Source organism: Aquila chrysaetos, chromosome 8 (genome assembly GCF_900496995.4).
Source record: "Aquila chrysaetos chrysaetos chromosome 8, bAquChr1.4, whole genome shotgun sequence".
Lineage (NCBI taxonomy): Eukaryota > Metazoa > Chordata > Aves > Accipitriformes > Accipitridae > Aquila > Aquila chrysaetos.
This window is the reverse complement of record NC_044011.1, coordinates 33889619-33910693: the sequence shown is the minus strand read 5'-3', so window position 1 is coordinate 33910693 and position 21075 is coordinate 33889619. Positions and strand designations below refer to the sequence as shown.

General features: G+C 36.2%; 1 protein-coding gene across 8 annotated transcripts in view; it reads right to left on the bottom strand.

Annotated features, from left to right (window-relative positions):
• Positions 1 to 109: 109 nt before the first annotated feature.
• XPO1 (exportin 1) overlaps positions 110 to 21075 on the bottom strand; it is a 40713-nt gene continuing 19747 nt past the window's right edge. For all 8 annotated transcript variants that reach the window (XM_030022516.2, XM_030022514.2, XM_030022513.2 and 5 more), the window contains 21 exons: positions 19438 to 19499; positions 19304 to 19348; positions 19035 to 19216; positions 18503 to 18551; positions 18299 to 18418; positions 18064 to 18192; positions 16342 to 16500; positions 13363 to 13560; positions 12535 to 12673; positions 10401 to 10582; positions 9392 to 9548; positions 9104 to 9267; positions 8151 to 8285; positions 7067 to 7250; positions 5447 to 5553; positions 4838 to 5032; positions 3696 to 3864; positions 2363 to 2497; positions 2084 to 2243; positions 1909 to 2005; positions 110 to 1166 (listed from right to left, as the gene is read on the bottom strand). In XM_030022516.2, the coding sequence (XP_029878376.1) occupies positions 1020 to 1166; positions 1909 to 2005; positions 2084 to 2243; positions 2363 to 2497; positions 3696 to 3864; positions 4838 to 5032; positions 5447 to 5553; positions 7067 to 7250; positions 8151 to 8285; positions 9104 to 9267; positions 9392 to 9548; positions 10401 to 10582; positions 12535 to 12673; positions 13363 to 13560; positions 16342 to 16500; positions 18064 to 18192; positions 18299 to 18418; positions 18503 to 18551; positions 19035 to 19216; positions 19304 to 19348; positions 19438 to 19499 (2915 nt within the window). In that variant the 3' untranslated portion in view covers positions 110 to 1019. The remainder of the gene's footprint in view (positions 1167 to 1908; positions 2006 to 2083; positions 2244 to 2362; positions 2498 to 3695; positions 3865 to 4837; positions 5033 to 5446; positions 5554 to 7066; positions 7251 to 8150; positions 8286 to 9103; positions 9268 to 9391; positions 9549 to 10400; positions 10583 to 12534; positions 12674 to 13362; positions 13561 to 16341; positions 16501 to 18063; positions 18193 to 18298; positions 18419 to 18502; positions 18552 to 19034; positions 19217 to 19303; positions 19349 to 19437; positions 19500 to 21075) is intronic.

Sequence of the window (21075 nt, the reverse complement as noted above, 5' to 3'; positions counted from 1 at the left end):
CAACAGTTATCTAGACCTCAAGGAACTTCTCCTACGCCTTCAGGATACAAATCTTAAATACGATCACAGCATTTTCATCCAATAAAAGAATAAGCCGAAGAAAGAAAAATAAATGTAAACCAAGTTTATTTTGCTTTAAGTAGTGTTCTTTAAGCACTACAGCATGGTAAACAATGTAAATTAGTATAAGTCATCTCAAAAGCCAGAGTTTTTTTTTTTTTTTTTTTATTTTATGAGTTGTTAAAAAGATGCAGCCTATTCTAACAGGATAAATATTTTAACCATTTCACTTCGAGTTAATGAAGGCTCACAAATGAGCAACACTCCTCATTGAGGAAAACAAAAAGCTGTTGTCGACAAAGCGACAGCACACACACAAAAACAAAAGAACTGTGTAAAAATAACTAACTGTACTGTGTTCCCATATTCTTTAGAAGTTGCTTTACAATGGGATGATATGCACATGATCTTGCTGCAAACTTGCCATACAACTTGCAAATACATGTAGCCTAGCCTTACCACTCAGTCCAAAAAGCTGCTAACTGATCAAAACAAATGCAGCACTATAATCCTCTGCTTAACAATTAATTCAGTCTGTTTTACTCATTACCTTTTCTCCTAGACTGCAGGACAGACCAGAAAGAAAATGATCCCGAATTAAAAATCGATACTCTTACAGGAAATTGTATTATTTTGCAATATAGTCTTTTACAAGTTATGTTTGCCTATTTTCCCCTTAGCCACAAAATGGGCATGAAGTAATTACTTTGAAAATGCCTTAATTTTCAACTTCATGCAAATCTAAATAAAGATGACCAAACAAAAGCTTAAACAATGGAAGGATATTTCACAGAAAATTTCTTATACAAAAAACACATAAGAAAAAGGGCCACTAGGTGACTTTTAATTTACAAATTGGCATCATTTTGGTCAACAAATATCCAAGCGCTGTTTTCTTCTATCACAACAAAGTAGCTGTACAGAAAGAAAACTGCAAAACTTGTTTTATTTTTTTTTTTTTAATCGCACATCTCCTCAGGAATTTCATGTGGATTAAGGATGCCAGGTACAGACATCTGAAGTTTATGCTTCTCCTCTTGAGCCTGCCGAAGGGCTGTTTCTCTTTCCTCCAAGAATAAGTCTGATGTGTCTTCACCTGCAAATTCCTGTATAATTCACATAAAATCATTAGTTCATTGTCAAATGCTTTAGGCAGAGCAATAAGCTCCCAAAACCCAGAATAATACAAGAAACATCCTCCCTTCACATTCACTGCCAGACTATTTGCTTATTTTGCCTTCTGCTCCTAAGGTCAGAATTAATATAGAGGAATGCAAAATATTTTAACATTTTCACTATGTGTAATAGAACAGGATGCTATAGTAACCCAGCGTTTGGAGTGTATCATCATTAAAGCAGTACCATTACAATTTTGAAGTACCTGACAACTGCAGTCTCAAAACAAATTAACAGTTTCCTACAATCTTCCTCAATTCTAGCATCTTTAGAAAAATAAAAGCATAGCATTACTCTAGCAAGTTTCAAAACATGTCCCAATCCCAAGCAGAATTGAAACAAAATCTGATTAAAAGTCAACGTGCTTTATTTCCCATTAGGCTAAGTTTCACAGCCATCTTAGACATATGAATTGTATGCACAGCGTAATGTACAAGTGATGACATTTAAGCCCAATTTATAAAATTAAAATCACACTGAAAGAGATTATATGATACACCATTCAGAGTCATGCAAGCTATTTGGCAGAGTTCTCACTACATTTGAAACAGCTGCAAAATAACTTGTATCTCCTAAACAAACACTGAATGAACACTGTGCAAGTACTTTCCAACAATATCATCCTGCTGAATAATCATTTTTCATTTCTTGAAAAAAGCACGCCAAACATACCTTGATTTGGACCAGGAAATCCCTTAGGTGTTCCTTGAAGGCAGGAATATCCTGGTTTAAACTGAAGAGTCCTGTTACAAACAGCTTAACCTGGGCACTAGCAGTAAACACATCAGTTAGTATTTCAAGAAATAAGAACCCACTTAAAAGTTTTAAAGAATCACAGCACACTTACTCTTGCAGGTGAGGAAACGCAGATTTGAGAAGATTAGCAACATACTCCTGAATAAACATTTGGTTGTTCACTGGATTTCCAGGGTTTAATGGAGTACTTATTTTTCCCTCTTCTACTAAGTTGAACATGTATGCAAGGATTGACGCATGCATTGTCAAACCTGAACAGATCAAAGTTATACATATCCAGTTATTATTCAGAACAGGATGCATAACAGTATGTATTTTGATGTTCAAACAGATTGTTTTCATCAGCCGGCTCACACATATGCATTCTTACCAGCAGTGTGAGAGGTGTCTGTTACCACTGAGAAAATGTGCTGAAGGATATCACAGAAATATGTCTGATAGAAACTCTGGGCAGCAGTCTCTTCTTGTGCAACATTCTGTAGTAGAGTATAAAGTATCTGAAGTCCTGGAAAATATGCATTAAAAAACTAAGTTACCAATCAAACAGTATTAAAACCTCTGTGCATACTTTTGCCTTTTCTGAAACGATACAAATATCCAAAGGAATTCTGATAGGCGCCAAAAAGTAGTATTACCTGCGCAATCATTTTCTCAGGCATTTCCTCAAACAGCCACTAGAGGGCTATAGCCACATTTACATGGCATGCCGGTTTTATTTGGTTCTTTATGCTTCTGTCATCTAATAATGCAATCACATCATTTTATTGGTACTAGCAAGAGTGACAGAAACCCTCTACCAAAATAAGTATTTGCTAATTTAAGAGAGGAAAATGTTTTCATTTTTAGAACTACATGAAAACATAGTTACCTTACTAGGTGAAACGCAACTAAGAGTTATCTTTTATCCCCATCCCTTCCAAACACTGATACAAGACAACTGGCTAAAACCTAAGTGGCTTCACAACAATCTCTTTATCCAGTAGCTGGGACAGTGCACTAAGTCAAAGATAATAAAAAACAACATTTTTGGAATTGAAGACTTTTACATAGCCCCTCCTTGTATCCTTGATAACCTTCATTCTGGAGGGCTTTTTAATTACTCAAGTTTGTTAAATGAGGTGATACACTGAGGTGCTCAATGAAATTTCATCCTAAGTTTGAACAGCTGGCTGTTGTCCAAAGGAAGCATGATCTGCCTTCTTAACAATCTAAGGTGATTTCCTCTCCTGATGTCATGGGCTGAATTCCCAGACTGTGAGGAGTTCAGCCCCAAATCATACACTTTTCTGCTGAACTTTTCAGGAGTTACACAGCAACTGTCTTACTGAGGTACCAAGTCAAACACTGCAGGCAATACAACAAAAGGAGACCTGTAACACCAGTTTTAGCAGCAGTGAGCTGTTACGTCAGTTCAGCCATTTCAGAAAAGCGTTAACACTCACATGGAAACAAGCAAGCAGAAACTGTAGCAGTGCCATCTAACAGCTGTGGGAATAAAACAGCATCCAAGCATTTCAACCCATTAATATATACCTGGGTGACAACTTGAAGCTGACACAGAAGATTATTCTTGTGCAAATGCAGTACAGAATTGTGTTACTGGAGTATTAAGTTTGACTAAAGAACAAGATGCAAGAAAACAATCTTCTAAAAAAATATCTGATACTGCAAACTAAGTCTGCATATTAAACTCTTCCATTTACCTGTATCTGCAACATTTCTCATTGTATGTTTGAAAGCCCAAATAATAGAATCCAGAACAAGTTTGAACTGTGCAGGTGGAATGGCCAGGAATGCTGGGAAGCAATGAGAATTTACAGCCTGGAGTAGCAAGAAGAAGTTTGTTCTATGTTCAGGATATTCTTCAAAGTCCTAGAAGCAGAGGAGGAGAAAAAGTCAAGTTTCCTAAAGGTCCATCATAAGATTTTCTGTTAAGTAGAGTGAGTCAATAGCTGACATGGATCAGCATTTAGACCTCAGGTTTAAAATAACCTTAAATGCAAAGCAAAGGTTAAGTTTCTCAGTGAACTTTCCCCCCAATTTTCCCCACCAAAGCTTGATAAGACCATCTTCTAGAGTTACACAACATTGACAGGCTGAGCCACATTTTGTCAGTACACAACCTTAATCACGGCTCAGTCCACAGATAACAGACAGATAGTCTGAACACTGGTTAAGCACCTATGTTGCTGCAAGGGTACAATTTCTGGTTACACCATACTGCAAAGTAGCACTAATTCAGCTGGTAGTGCTCAAGTATTATGCAAATACATACCGCACACTATAGCATAAGAACTACATTAATGAGGAAATATTCAAAATGACTGATCAGTACTTAGTCATACATTTTAAATATTTATGAATTTTAGCAGTTAGTCCTACACTGACATTTGACTGAAGTACACTGCTGCTTCCAGAAGTACAACATTCCAAGTCCCTAGAACAGAAAAATTACTAATGACTTAAATCAAGAGCTAAACAGAGAAATTTAAGGCAATGAGATTAAGACAGCCAACTAAACAGCCAGACTTCAAAACAAATATGTTTGAGCAGAAATTTCTTCAAGTGCCACAAATGTACTTTGTGACTACAAAAAACCAGGGAGATGATCCACAAGACACCACATATGGAAATGATATTCACAGAAAGAAGGCATGAGCCCCCACTTAATTTCCATTAGACGAAAGCTGTGTAATAACTCTACATTCACTACATACTGCCTTCCTTCATTGCAAGAAAAGGTTATCTTTCACTTAGAGATGTACCAACAGCCAAGATTAGTACTCTTATAAAACCTCTTTTTTTTTTTTTCCCTTCAGTCACTAGGGAGATTAGATATAAATACCTTGTTGATCATATTTAATGTGCACTCAAAAACAGCATCAAATATCTGAGGTATTTCAGCAGTAATGTGTCCACCCAGCTTGTTTACAATGATAGCCATAGTACTAAGTACTTCAGGTTCTCTAGCAGCTGGAACATTTCTCTGGTAGTCAATGAGAACTGCATCCAACAAGGGAGGAACAAAGTTTTCAGCTACCTAATTGAAAGAGTAAGCCACGGTTATAACAATGCAGTTATTGAACAAAGGCTCTAGCATACAGTTTATAGCAAAGTTCATTGTTTAGTTACAGGCAATACTTTTCCCCCAAGGAAGGTGAAATATATTACACTTCCACAGACTCCCCACCCTCTGGACCATCCAGCAGGGCTTCCAATAGGGTTCTCTTAAACCTCCTTGATTCCCTTTAAGACTACTCTCAGCTAAAATTACCTGAAATATTTTCAATGTAGCTCAGGCTTTTCTCTATATGATCGTACTTTCTCCTTTATATTTTACAGACCTCCTGAAGCAAGTTCCTGTGACCAACTGGTTCAGTCAAAACCAGAACAAAAACCAGAGTTCTTCCTAATTCTGTCTTATGAGTTATTTGTATAAAATGAATCTACTTACCATCTGAGGATCATTGGACCTGCTCACCCAGCCAGAAATTAGTTTTAAAGTTTCCCTTTTTACAGTCCTCATACTTCTAATCAAGGGCTGCTTTGTTACCATTTCACCTGAAAAGTTTTCAAGCTTCAGTTAATCGGGTAAGGTGTAACAAAAAGATTAACTTAACTTGATATAACAAAACAGAGAATGCTTGATTTTTATATCCAATCTACAAAGTCTATTAAAAGACTTCTTATGCGTATTGTGCAAATTAAAAAAAAAAAACTACCTCCTCATTCTAGCTCCATAGGTCCAAGCTGCCATGTAGCATTACTAAACTACTACTGACAGCACCCTACTTAGAGTTCAAAAACAAAGCCGCAACTTACTTGTCAAGTAAGGGAAATCACACATACCCACTTAACTACATAGAGTGAGCTTACATCTGGTTCTTATTAAGTGATAGAGGGGAGAACAAGAAAGTTCCCAATTTCATCCAAAAGAAATAATCCTTCACTTGTCTTTGTGTGTAAAATCCACCCTTCTCCTTAAGAAGCCTTATCCTTAGTTCAGTTTCTTACCCCCAAATCAATGTAGACTCATCAGCAAAACCTGATCTAGTTAACTGCATAGTTATACAACCATTACAGCACATGCACAGGAAAACCTGAAGAGTGTAGCCAGGAAAAGAAAGGTAAGATCACTTATGCTGGCATCAGAACCATCTCTGGCAAGAGAGAGACAGTTGTAAAAACAAACTCTGAGGCGACTGCAACCACAATAGTTGCACATCAAGTAGCACACCAGGACTATAGTCCTAGCAACTGCTTCTTAAACTTCACTGTTTCTAACAAAGACAAATTCTGGCCATTAGAGCTGCAGAATCAAAAGCTATTGATCTCCTCAGGCAGTTTTATTCTGAATTCTGAGAAGCTACTTCAAGGTAAACCAGCTGCTCAGTTACCAAGTTTTATTTAACACTCCCATTTCCAAGTATCATTGTCTGCACCGGCAAGAAAACTGGTCATAACAGTCTCATTTAATCCTGCAGTGAACTACTACAGAAGCACATTCTACTGAGATACTGTAGGCCCTAATTTATCTAGTAAAAATAGGTTAGGTAATTGGTAATTCCTTCTCAATGATTGCAAGCCTGGTTCATCATGACTTTCAGGCATCTTCACTACAGTTACATTACCGTAATAAAGCTACTTAGCAGCACAATATCATACCAAAACCCTGCCAGCATCTTTTGAAAAAATGACTGAGACTATTTAAAGATAGTCTTTTAATACTCAAAATTAGAGTAAGCTAAAAGAACACATGCTACAACTTTGTCTCACCAAGATGCCTGTTAATTCTAACTAAGCATCTACGGTGTTCTGCATCTTTTCTAAACTTTCTCATTTATAGGTGTTTTTTCCTCCCTCTAAAATCAGGAGTTCTTCATTTGAATTTTGAGTAAAACATCTGGTTAACAACAACAACAACAAAAAAACCTAAGCAAGCACTTTCAGTCATTCTCCACTTTCCCAAACAAGAAAACGAAGAGAGTAAAATTAACTTAATTGGAACATACTCTGAAACCTGATGACAGACACTGCTAACACCCATTTTCAGGAAGAACATGGAATTTCTTACCATTAGCCTGAATAGCTGCAGAAATATTTTCACTTAGGCACTTGTACACATTCAGCATATCTAAATAAATTCTTCCAAGCTGAATCACAAAAGGGTGGCCAACTGCTTTACACGCTCTTACATTGGTTTTGAGAATGCTACCAAGCTGCTTAACTGTTTCAGGATCCTTTAGAATATCAACATTCTGTTAAAAAAGTAAGAGTCCATTTTGTTTAGTGAATAAAACTTCCCTTTAGCTTTCAATGTAAAAGTGTAAGTTTAAATAGTTTATCTGTATTAAAGAACATTTCACTGAAATTTACAGACTCTATATATACTGCTGTTTACTTCATGGCACTTGCCACTACCTCAGAGAGTCAGGATAAAACTTCAATTGATTTAATTCTGCTCTTCCGCAGAAGTATTTCTGCTGCAGTGGTACAAGCATTACTCTAGTTGAAGAAAGAAAAAACTAGGGAGGAGAGATTAAAGTGAAAACAAACAGAAGTTGTCCAAAGGAAAGGCATTATGTTCTTGTTTTAAGAGGGAAGCCAGAGTAAGAAACGTAACTGAAGCCTAAGTTTTAGGATCTTTATTAGATTAAGTCCAAATGGATTGATCTCTTGTGCAGTGCAAGACTGTTGTTCTTTAATGTGTGAAGATAAAATTATTTTGAAGAGACTGAAAGAAATGGAAGATAAAAGTAAGAAATAAAGATGTACTTTAAGAGAATGATGGAAAAGAAAGGAGGAACAGTGAACAGTATTTTCAGCATTTTAACTTTGTTGTTCAGAAAGAAAATCCACTACTAAGCCAGGTGAAAGGGAGCCTTGGAAAAAAACCATTGAAACATATTCTGTACAGTAACAGAAAATTGTCTTTTAAAATCAGATTAAAACCAGTATTTATTTTGTCATTTAAGTTTCTTCTCTCAAAACACTTGTACTGTCATGTCAATCACTACTTCAGCCATCATTTAATGAAGTCCACCACAGCTACGTACACTTAATGTCATGCCATGTGAAAAATAAACCTAGGGCAAGAGAAACATTTAGCAGGTTTTCTTTACCTGAACACACAATACACTTAAAATTTATGAGCTTACTTTTGTTGCCTGTTGAATTATGCTGTCCCATACTTGATTAGGTAGCAGCATATATTTTTCTATCAGATGCTCCTGCACAGTCTGGTCCGTCTGTGCCCCAATCATGTATCCTACTGCTTCATAAAATGTATGCACCTGATGGGAACAAGTCAAACAGGAAGGTTAAAAAGGAGCAAGGAAAATGTTACGCTGTTCTGAACTAACATACAGTGAATGCTGAAGATGATTTCACCAAGTACCTTTTTCCCCACCTCTTGACTTGACAAGACCCACCTCCATTCTTTCCTTCCTTTCATCACATGTAAAACAAACCTCCATCCCCTTCCGTTCAAATGCCACTATATACATCCCAGAGCCTTTCTTCGTTTTGCCATCATATCCTGAAGTGAGGAAGCTCAGACATATGCCATTTAACTCTTAACTAAATCTTACCAGACATGTTTAAACTGTGGACTGGATTACATCACTACCTTAAGTACCTTTTTCCAGATGCCAGATCCACTCTGCCCAAAGTTTCAGTACCTTATTGCAACATCTCAGTGTGTCGCACGTGTGCACTACTCTCACTTCATGAGCTGACACCTTCCCAGACAAAGGTGCTTTTGGATTGCTCCCCACCACCCCTCCCCCCTTCACAAATACAAGAGCTATAGGTATACTATTATAGTAGGGTATTACTCCTTCCTGAAGCAGAACCACAAAATGAGATTCAGTGTCTTGTTTCTTTGTTAAAGCATTCCAGAAATCAAAATTCCAACTAAATGCACATTAATTCTTCCAAGCATTCTGAGATCTCAGTAATGCAACCTGATCACACTATTGATAATATAACACTGTCACTAACAAAAAACTAAAGAACGTAATTCAAGCCTTGAAAACCACTACTACATTTCAATATGAAGTAACTTTTGATTAGTCTTTAAGAATTATCCACAACGCTGAATTAAACATACCTGTTGTGGCTGAAGGTCACAGATGATTGTATTAATGTTGTTCAAGATTTCGTCAATAAATGGCATGACTTCTCCCACTTGAACCTGAACAAAATGTCGGCGGCATTTTTGTGCTATTTTTATGAAGGTATCACAAGCCATATCCTGGACACCATCATGGGTTTCTAAATTAAATGAAGTCAGTTACTGCTTTATATTTTTCCCCCATACATGTGCATGTATGGGTATCAATTTTATTTCTTTATTTTTAATTAAAACAGCTAAAAAAAAAAAAAACCAGATAATTACCATGCATAAATTCAAACAGCTTGTTGACTACTGTCTTCAAAAACTTCCAGTGAGCTCTCAAAAACCGTGGGTATTGACCTACTATATACATTATATTTGATGCAATAATGGCTTTATTGTCTTTTCCTCGTTTTTGTTCACAGAGTCCCAGGAGATCCTACAACATAACATATTTTTAGTTTCTTCTAGTTTGTCCAGTTCAATTAAAAACACTACGAGACAAAGTATAAAATCCTACAAGGAGCTGTATCAAATATAAAGGAAAGTGGTTGCTCTAATCAAGTTCAAAGTCCAAAGAAAAAAAAAGCAAACAAAACCCCTAAATTGATCAAGACGAGGGTGATGTAATTATTTAAGTTTCAACCCACCCAGGTACACTGTATTTTCAACTATGGAATCTCCATTTTAAATTTATCTAAAGATTTCTGCAGGGGGGACTTCAACAAGCCTTGCAGCATTTAATACTGACCAAGCAGTTGATATCAATATAGATTCCACATCAAACAAAAGAAATTAAACTAAGTCTTCTGCATGATTTTATATGACTTGTTAAAGTAAGGGCCATTACTCTTATAAAAAAATGTTCTGTTCCTGCACTCTTTCTATGCACCTATTTACCAAAAAATCACTTTGATCAATGAGTATTTGGAAAATGGCAAAATAGCAGGGTGCCAGCTAGTTAAAAATGTGGGTTATTTTGCCACTCTATTTCATTAGCCATCCCCTTCCATCTCTTCTGCATCCCAAAAGACAAACACTTCATCATAAACTAAATTTTATCCCTGAAATCTCCACTGCAAAAAGGCTATTTGGATTAATGCATTGTTCATGGCTAAAGAACTTATCAGCCTTAAATTAAGGATATAAGATTTCCCATTGATTTATTCTTATCAACCTGCTTGCCATATGAGCTCACTTACTAAGAACATACAGCAGTATTTTGTAAACTTAAGTTTCTTGAGCATAAACTATGAAGTGCGACAGAGCTAATATTTTTGCACCATGATACCTTAATTACTGTAACAAGGAATCTTTTTTCATCTTCTTCATGCATTGCGCCACTGATTGAGCCTATAGCCCAACACAGGGTATTCAAATTTTTCCATGACCATTCTGTTCCATTCACTTGATTGTGAAGTTTTTCAGTCATAATTCGTTCCGTGTCTGCATAATCCAGATGCGTAAGATAAACTGAAAGACATCAACATTGATTAGGCACATTTTAAAGCAATTGCCTGGATCACAACTTCATAGGCAAAGTTAAATTTGTTTTAAGATAACCAAGTTGTTAGGTTAGTGCAATGCTTCTTTCCTGAACTCATAACAGAATGAACTAAAAAATTAAACGCAAATTTGTTAAAACTGTGTTTTAAAGAGGGATAAAAAATTTTATTGAGAATCTGTTTGTTCTAAGGGATGTCAGCAACACCACATGCGAGCGATGTGAAAAGTCTAAATCAATGAATGTCTCACATGGCAACTTCACTGATTTGACTGATAAGTTAAACTACTAACAAAAGGGATACATATTGATGGGGTATAGGGAATATGGGATTGGCTACTTATGGGGAACATTATACAGTGTGTAAGAAGCAGATCAATTTTCTTCTGCTCTTTATTTCGGTGTCATTAAGTCTGCTGGTTGCAATAACCTACCATTAAAGTGGAGATGGTACTCTTAAACAAGTGTAGGTGGCAAGATTCAAGTATCACAACTTGGACACTTGCATTAGCCCCTAATAGGATTAGTGTCTCTAATATAAAATTCTAAATCCCAGCAAGTCAAAAGCAATTTAAGGCTAGATTCAGAAATAGATTTTTTACTGTGCCACAGAATAGAGCTTCCACCACATTCTCCCCCCCCCCCCCCCCTTTTTTTTTTAAAGTGGATCTTAAAGATAATACACAATAAGCAGTAGTTAACACCAGGAATTGAACACTAACTACATCTGCATTTCCATGTAAATAATTCTGTATCTAGAAATATAACTAAGGCTCAGGACATACAGTAGTAATTTTAATACAATAAATTAAAGATTTAATACAATAAATCAAAATTTTTTTTCATGTTCCATATGAAAACATATTAGAAAAATTCATCTAATGCTGGCTGCACCTACATCAGAAGTACAAATGTGAGAATAAAATATCCACAAACACTTTGCATCACACAGCTTTCCCCCCCACCCCTTAGTTCATAAACCTGTTACGAAATACTGTGTTCCCTCAAAGCATTTACATTTGATAGAAAAATATTTAGTATTGAAGGGTTTATGTCCTAAATTTGTGACAATTCTAATCCTCCCTGCTCCTTCAAGTTGCAGTTAGGACTCTGAAAATTTTTTTCTTACCTCAAAAGACCTTAAGTTATCACTACAATACATAGGGACTACCAATTCTCTGATAAAACGGCCACAGTTGAACATGAGACTTCTAAAGATAATAGCATACTAGTATACACACACTAAAAATAAACCATACTTGCTACATTAAATGCTATAGAAATACTGATTCTGGTGTTCTTCAGTGCACTCACAGCTTTCAATTTTTTCTACATAATATGTAATTAATTGCAGCTTTTGTACTTTCAAGCAAGGTCATTACAAGACATCAGCACTAACTTTGGAAAAGATTTTTGAAGCTTAAGTTCAGGCTGGAATTTTGTGTTTTGTTTAAGAAAACTATAAAAAATTTTAAAAGTATTCAGAAGACCTATTGAAGGAAGAAATCCTTTTTGCTGTGGAGTGCTTGGTCTACACAAACTACAACTACAACTGAAGTAATAACCAGCAAGTCCACTTCAGAAAAATCCTTCCAATTTAACAGCTTTCTGACAACACTAAGGTTTCACTGGATATGAAACATTTTGGTAAAGGAATATCAAAAGGTGTTGTTCAATGGGAAAAGGCAAGAGACAAAAATTAAGTAGTGTATTACTATTTAACAAACTTATACATTACGTGCTTAAAACACAAAACTTCAGACCAGCACTGCCTCCTCCCTTTCAAGTCTGTGTCCTACTCCTCACTGATATTCATTTTACCCACGCATAATTGAGATCGTAAGTTAGCATTCTGTAACATACATGCTACTGATGCAGCTGCACAGACCTACAGCACAAAAATACCAGCTAGTACACTTACCCAATGTTTCTCTCATATTTTTATACAAGTTTATGGAATCTGTGTCCTTCATGAATTCTCGTACTACCTCCCCTTGATCATTTTCCACAACTAGGACTTCTTCAGGTTTAGCCATACGGCTAACCATTAGCAATCGAACCTGTATGTTGCAAAGGAAAGTTAAAATCGAATCAAACTGTAACATGAAAATATACACATAGCTCCACAGATGTTTCCAGAGCACTCTGGTCAGGCAGTCTGACACATATAAAGGGTATATATATTCAGCACTTCATGAGATTGGCTCACATTAAGATTCTACAGAGACATGTTAACTAAAAAGCCATTAAGAATAGAGCCTGCTGATTCTCTCTCTCCATGAACAAGCTGAATAGTTAAAAAAACCAAACAAACAAAAAACCCACAACCTGTGAAGTATACTTTCTAGAGCTTCAAAATGTATATGTAATATTAGGGGTCTTTTAAAGACCACTTTTTCCATACACACACAATTTTTTTTCTTCCAACTCTAACACTCCAGCCTTCATCTCTTTAAAGAAACAGTTTAATACAGATTTGTTTGGGTTTTTTTTTTTTTTAAATTAGTCTTACATTCGTAATAAGTATCTTAAAAAAATCTCAAACACTGCATTAATACTCCTGTCATCTCCTGGTGTCATCTTAAAGTATTTTTGCAATTGCAGCATATTAAATAAGTAGAGTTGAATCAATTACCAACTACTCAAAGCAAGAAAAGTTTTCTTATGTCACCCCCTACATGTAGCAGTATCTCTAAATTCAGGAATGGTATCTAAATCCTTACAGTACCTTTACTTAAACATGGATTACCTTGGACAATACAGGCAAATAAAGCTGTCTCCTTGGAGGAACATCAAAGTGTTGACTTCCCGAAAGCAACGGAGAAGCAGATGTTGAAAACGGACTTTCCCTGTAGAGCTCAGCAGCTAAATGATTCCAATATTCAAGACAAATCTTGAAAATTTCAGTTTCTTCAACTTCTGATACCAATAACATATAATGAAGAGCCTGGAAAAGTGTGGTTTAACCATCTTATTACTAATGATTTCTGCAGATAAAATGACACTGCTTTAAGTCCAGTTATCCACATACTCATAAAATGCCAAATTAACATAAAAGTTTGGAACAAGAGGCATTAACATTGCAGTGACATCACTTACAAGTCAGACTTCCGACCATCAGAGCAACTCAAAAACAAAGCACCCTGTCAATTACTGCTATTTTCAAAGTGTGTATCAATTCTTAAATCTAGAAGTAGCCTAAAGACATCTTAAAAAATACCATAGCCAAATCAGCCTATTTGTAAATTATCAAACTCACAGCCTCTGGAGCATCTGCAAGGCATTTTGTTTTAGAGCCTCGAAAACCCTCAACAGCTAGTTTCAATGACTGATGTTCTCAAGACACTACTTTGTCCTGGATCTTTATACCCTGAAGAACTGAAGGCAACCATCAAAGCCATACTGCTCGCTTGCTTTCCACAGAAGCCATCTACCAGAACATTTTCCATTTTTTTGCTGACAGAACAGCCACAGCAGACTGAGAAGGGAAGGCCACTGATGCAATTCTGACAGACTGAGATACCAACCATAAAAATTAGAACTACATACCCAAACATTTTTTGCCTAGCTTATGTTTTCAGTCCTCTGGTGAAAGATATCAAAGCAATAGCCCACCAGTGAACAGAATGAAACAATGAAATCTGAAGACATTTTCATAGCTTAGGTAGTACTCACAGCATTTTAGATGGTAAAGACCTGATTCAGCATCTGTATCTACGTCAAAAGAGGGATTCAAAACAACTATACATTAGCCTTACACACATCATTTTTTCGTGGTAATTTCACTTGGAATAATTTCTGTAGCTTCTTTCACTAGTCTACACTGCTCCAATGAATCTGTGCAACCATTTCAGAAGATCCGATACATCCAAAATGCAGGAATAAACAGGTTAGAATGACATAGAACTTTTTAAATTAACCATGTTACAACATTCTATTACACTGCAACTTACAAAAGTGAAATTTGCAACCACTTTAGGCCAGCCTAAGAACTTTGTGAAACATTTCAACATATTATACAACACTCAAAGTTGTTCAGAATTGAGTTGTAGATGTCAGTTTTAAAGAATTTAACATAGTTATTCACACTGGACAAGAGAGGAGGCCAATACCTAAAAACTGCACTCCAACTTACACACAATTGCACAGGACATGCAACAGCTTCAGCCTTTTACACAGGTCTCCCTAATAAAGCCTCAACATAGGCAGAAACTTGAGGTGCGCTCCCCTGATTCATGGTTATTTTGAAAGCTTACAACTTGCAAGTTCAGGAATTATTTGGGCACTGTTGACAGTTGTTTTTTTTAAAATAAAGAAGTGATACTCCTCTTAGTCCATCTTCTAAATGAGCTACAATTTGGTACTTGCAACCAACTTATTAATATAAATTTTTTTTGTAGAGGGCTATCTCCAGAAGAAATGTGTTGAGAATACTAGCTGGAAAACGGTCTAGAATTCAGATGGACACATTAGATTACAGCTAATCCACCTGCAAGATGCACTTCACCCTCCCAATGGAACCTGGTCTCCAGGTTTAAACTGTGGTACTGATTTTCCACCTCTGTCTCAGGGCAGTTCCTCACCCTATCACCTCCATACCTGCACAGGGCTTGATTCTGGGCACAGAAAGTGGTGCTTCAAGGGGCTATGGAGCCAGTTTCATCCCCTTGGAGCTCAGCAGTGAAAGGGAGCTAGCAAAAAAGTCACCACAGAACAGCTCACCCTCAGCAAAATTTTTATTCAAAATTAAAAAACACAACTGAAAACCCCCAATTTTGTGATCTAGCCCCACTACAGTATAAGATAGTACCTTGCGTGTTCAGTAATCATCTAGAATTTAAGCTTTTCCAACCCTTCCTTCTTAGCTGAATTTCAAATAATTTCTACAGATCCCAGTGATTTTGACAGTGAAGTTGCACTTTACTGTCAAAATCGAAAAGAATGCAGCAGTCTCCAAGAAACAAAGGGAACAAGCAGAGGGGGAGGACAACTGTAAATCTTTTTCTCAGCAATGGCTGTAAGGTCGCTGATAATTGAGGCCCGTAGGTCGTCCTCCAAGACCAGTAAAACTACAATAAAGCATGCATAGTCACATAGTCATTTGGTAGAGCTCTGCCATTAAGCATTACCAGCATAAATGGGCTTTATTACATAGAAACAGAGTATCGTCCTTGAGGATTCTATTTAAAGCCTTTCAGTTAAACTTTGGGAAATGGCAAATTAGGCAAGAAGCTACACCAGGATGGAAGCGCTGAACTACAACATGCACTGTACCCTAGAAACCAGCTTTGGATGCTGAATAAAAATATAACTGAGCTGCTTCACACAGACTGATCAAAGTCATAGCAACACCTTCTCTATATGAGCGCTAAACAGAAAATACAGTATGTAAAGACCCATGGAAAAAGAATATATGAATTTATTTTAAAGCAGTATAACACTTTCAAGGACGAACGAGGAAGAAGAGGGAGACAGAGACTTATGTCTTCAGACACTGTATTAGTGTAGGATCACTGAAAATAAAATGCCATTGAAGCATACTAGGAAACAAAAATTTTGAAATGTTTTTTGTATTCATGTGATTATTAATTATGTGAAGGAAATAGGATTTATTTTTTTCTCTTACCCACTTTAAGTACAATGATCTAGGGATTGTATTAATATCACACCCTTTGAGTATGAGAATACACTTGCTACATTTTTAAACTGGATAAACTGAGCAACTTACCTCCATTAATGTTTCCCTCAGATTTAATCTTTTTTCTATAAGTTGGCCATGTTCCTTGAGGAACGTGCAGAGAAACAAACTGAGATTCTGAATGAAGTTCTGTTCATCATCTTTTCCATTTGAGTACGCAAGTCGGATATTGGTATTTAAAGGAAGCATCTAATAAAAAGAACACAGACATAATAAAGAATTTCCCTTTTTATACAGAAGTACTACTACTGTATATTAACAAATATTTTGCTCTTTTGGCAAAAAAGCCCTTCTGCTTTTCATGGTATGCCCTCTTTACAGACCTTTCTTACAAAAAAGTCTTAACAGCTCCTTTATTTCTTGCTTGATCCCAAGATGGACAGTAACGTGAAAATGCAAACAGATACAAAAGTTCTGATAAACTAAACCTTTTTCCACCTCTTGTAACAGCAGCTGTAAGCAAGTAAAGTAGCTACTCTACCACAGACATTTCCAATTGGCATCAGGCAAATATGTTCCAAAAATGTGTTTGTTACCTGTCCCTAGTAACATTAAGTTTCAAAACATTACATCATCATGTTAAAATAACATGAAAGACATCCTCCATAATATTTAGAAATTAGCAAGGACAACTCTGAAGGACAGTGGAACATGTTTTTCAGTAATATTGTTGAGATCTCTGGCACCTCTTAAGAGATGCACTGGCTTTTAAATTCTATCATTATACACATAAAACATTTTCAACATTGTCATCAAGTAGTGAACTACATTCTTTAATGTCAAAACTAATAAGCTATAGAACAGAGAGAATAAAGTTTTAACACTGTTGCTGCTGCCAGGTTTTGCGTGGTTTTGATTGTTTACCAATTTCATTTTACAAAGTTAAGAGTGTCAAATATTTGCAATACATGCAACATTTTGCATCAAATTCATATGCAACAGTCACGCTAAAAACCTGCAAGTTACAAAACATGTCAAATACCCAACCTGGCATTCAACTGATGTTTTGAGGGAAAACTTAGGCCAGATGTATTGGCAGTTAGAATCAAGAGCATCATCTCTAAAAACTGAGGAAGTAACGTTCAGCTACACAAAATAACTTTGGTGTGTGCAAAAATCTGCCTTTATATTTAACTACAACTAAATAAAAATCCTACAGCTCCAATGAAGATGAGGGGAGAAGAGGGCGTTAGAAGAAGCATGCCTGTCCTAAAGAACCTCCAAGATGGACCAACATTGCAAACAGAGGAAAAAGCTGTCAAAAAACCTTCAACTGTCCACTTAAGATGCAAATACAATGAGGAAAGCTACAAACTCATGTACCTGAATCTGAACTGTTCAGAGGAGAATCAAAGCACATAAATTTAAAGCAGGGCTTTATGAGACAAACCTTTCTATCAGTTTCAAAAATTAAATACTAACTTGCACAAGTTAGGTCAGCTTAGGTCTTACGAGTCATGCGGTACACATTTTGTTGCATCTCTCTCAACTTTCCACATCAGACAACCTGAGTGCTCAAAACACCTCTCAAATTAAAGAAAACAAATCAATGCAACAGAAATACAGCTGTAATCTAGAGTCAGAAAAATACACTTAGCATCTTCTGATAAAGCCATAAATACCACTGAAGAACAGTATTTGTCCTATTAAGAGCTCTATAATGAATATAAATTTGTAAACTGAACTAGGTTCTACAGAAACTGATTCTGCAAAATGAAACTGTCAGAAGAGACAGATTATAAAAAACATTACCTGTTTTAACTGCATCATGGTCAGTGTAAAAAGTGTTACAAACTGTTCTTCATACTGGCTTACACTGACACCTGCAATCTCTGTGAGGCACTTCAAAGAGACATTTCGAAACATGGGAACATTTAAGAACTATTGAGAAGAAAAAAAATAAAAAGAGTATTACAAGAGCGTTGCACACTAAGCTTTTCTGCAACTTATATTTAAATTTAAGAGCCATCAATTTTTGCATGAGTACCTTGTATATTAGTGTGCTGATTAACTTGGTCTCAAATATATATCCCAGGGGAATCCAGTTCAGAAATCGTAGCAAAGTTTCCAAAGTTGCATGAACTAAGGGAGCATTTTGGGAGTTTTCCTGTAAAGGACCATTAGTGTTTACGACATTGTTAGACACACTGGGGAGAATTTTTAAAAACATGATTAAAGAAATAAAACTTACCATCACAAACTGACAGAGTTGAAATATCTGAGAGAATTCATTGCACATGCTGTAAAAAAAAACAAATAAAAAAATTAAGCATTTCCACATTCCATATACAATCCTATCTACTTTAATCAAAACATCTATGCCTATAGAACATGTCCTGAAGACCTATGTCCATGGGGGCATTCACAAGCCACCTGGCTTTTTACCCATTTTCATGGTAGTAATGCGTATTTTGAAGTAGCTTGAAGCCTGTGCCTGCAAATTCTAGATTAGAAATAGAAGCAATCCTGAATGCTCTGTTAAAAGTGTAGGAATCATCAGTCAGCAGATGCTACTTGCAATAAGGTAGAAATATCTGTATGTACAAAGCAAGTTTGTTATCACCTAACAGTACTGCTTTAAAGAAAAGTCAGTAACCCACTCAGTCTCAGAAATCAAATCAGACAGCTGTAGGTGTTCACTCAAAAGCTCAAAGTAAGAGCAACTATTTAGCAGCAAGCACAAAGTCTACCCTATTTATAAAGATTTAAATATATATACTTGCCTGTCTTTCAAATGCTTAGCTTTTACTTGAGTAATCTGGCCACTGGAAAAATCAAACACTTCTTCACTCAGTAGTTTAAGGATCACCATATTGTTCTGACAGAGGCTTTCACTAGTCCTGCTTGCGCCCACAATATCGCTTATAAAAGTTGGCCAGTGCTTTGGCCATTCCTGTTTCAGTATCTGAAAAGTGAAGCACCATATGTTAGACACATATGCAAAGCCAAAGACACTATAATAAGATTTAAAACTTTATGAGCTCTAGCTTACCTGAACAAGAATCATATTCAGTTTCCCAATATACACTTTCTCTTTCTGGAGAAGAGAAAAAAAAAGAGAGGAGAAGAGTCAGGTTATGCATAATATTCCCCTCCCTCTTCCTCCCCTGAAAAGAATTCACTTACTTCTACACATGTTGGATCAGATGAGGTCTTGATAATTAGGCCGACAACATATTTTTTAATACCTGCAGAAGAGTCAGGAATTTATTTTCAACTATGCCAGATATCACAAATGTAGCAATAAATACTTTTGAGTTCAAATTCTTCATGTTTTTAAAAAGAAACACCTCTAAGGAACATGCGCACATGTGTCAGTGAGCTTCCCTCTTGACTTGTGCGCTATACAGAAAAAATCCACCTTTGTATCAATTCTGCAAGAGGGTATTTCACATATACAAAATAGCTTTACGCTTAAGCTATTTCAATAAAACAAAAATGCAAACAGACTAAGGATTAGAGTGTACTTGTAGTAATTTGCACCAGCTCAATCTATCAGCTCCCTAAAGGCTGCAAGAAATTGAGAAACATTGCATTGGTAGCACTGCACAACACTATTAGGCTGAAGATGGAAAGATGACATCCAGCACTGTCCAGACCCTGACATATATTGCAACAGGTACTTAGAAATGCTGCTGTAGAGCTCCCTCAGTGAAATGTGTTTCTACCCTTTATGCATTTTCAGATCATACCTAACAACTCCAAAGTTGGCAGGTATATTCTTACTGCCTCAACTGAATATTTACAATGGCAAGACAAAATACAAGAGTCCTCCATCTTCTCTGATTAATGTTTTATTAAGAAAAAGTGAACTCCAAGAATAAATAGAGCTTTCTACGCATGACTCCAGTTTTAATGCCAAGTCAGCTAGAATTGCATGGAAAACTTTGATACACCACCTTCACTGTATGTAAAAGTTTAGAGATGCTCCAGTTTACTCAGGCGATCCATTTTAAACACAGGAATTCCTATGCACAGCATTTGAAAGTGAAACACCATGCCAGAGCTTAGCAAAGTTTTTCCTGCACAATCTTACAAGACCGAAACTTAAAACTTTATTCACCAATAAAGTACGATTTGGACTGCTGTGCTTTTATAGCACACATGGATGCTATGGATTACAAAACTCTTAATAAATTCTAGTTTATTGCTTTTGGGCCTTTTTTTTTTTTTTTTTTTTGCTTAAATTAACAATTTGTCAACCAGGGGCACAGACTATATTTAAATCACTTGTTTTGTTTTGCTGCTTCTACAAATGTTTTTAAACTACTTCACAGTTTTCAGCTTCACCACAAAAAACCCCTGTAACACTATAGGAAGCCATACTACCTAAAGTTTCCTTTTTCTACCTAATCCTCAGCTCCCTCCTCACCGTTAACCTATCAATTACTGAAGACATGGAGACAATGGCTTTCCAAGTGACTTTTCATCACAATATACATATCTAAAAACATTCTGTACAAAAACATCTGACTCCCAAGAAAAGGCATGCACAGAGGATCTGGAGTCATGAACTAGATGAACATTTAGTAATAGTTCTACTTCAACATAGCTTTGACATAATAATCAAACTGAGCACAGCAGGGATTAAACATTTGAAACTGGGCAAGCGTCTTCTTGTCATAGGGAACTTTTAGAATAGGTGTATGTTTTGCTATTCAACTTCATTAACCCAAAATCTGGTTTCAATCGTTTCTTCAGCAAAAAGTCAACTGACTCATGCAGACGAAACACATTGAAGATTTTAGAAAAAGCTTCACCGAG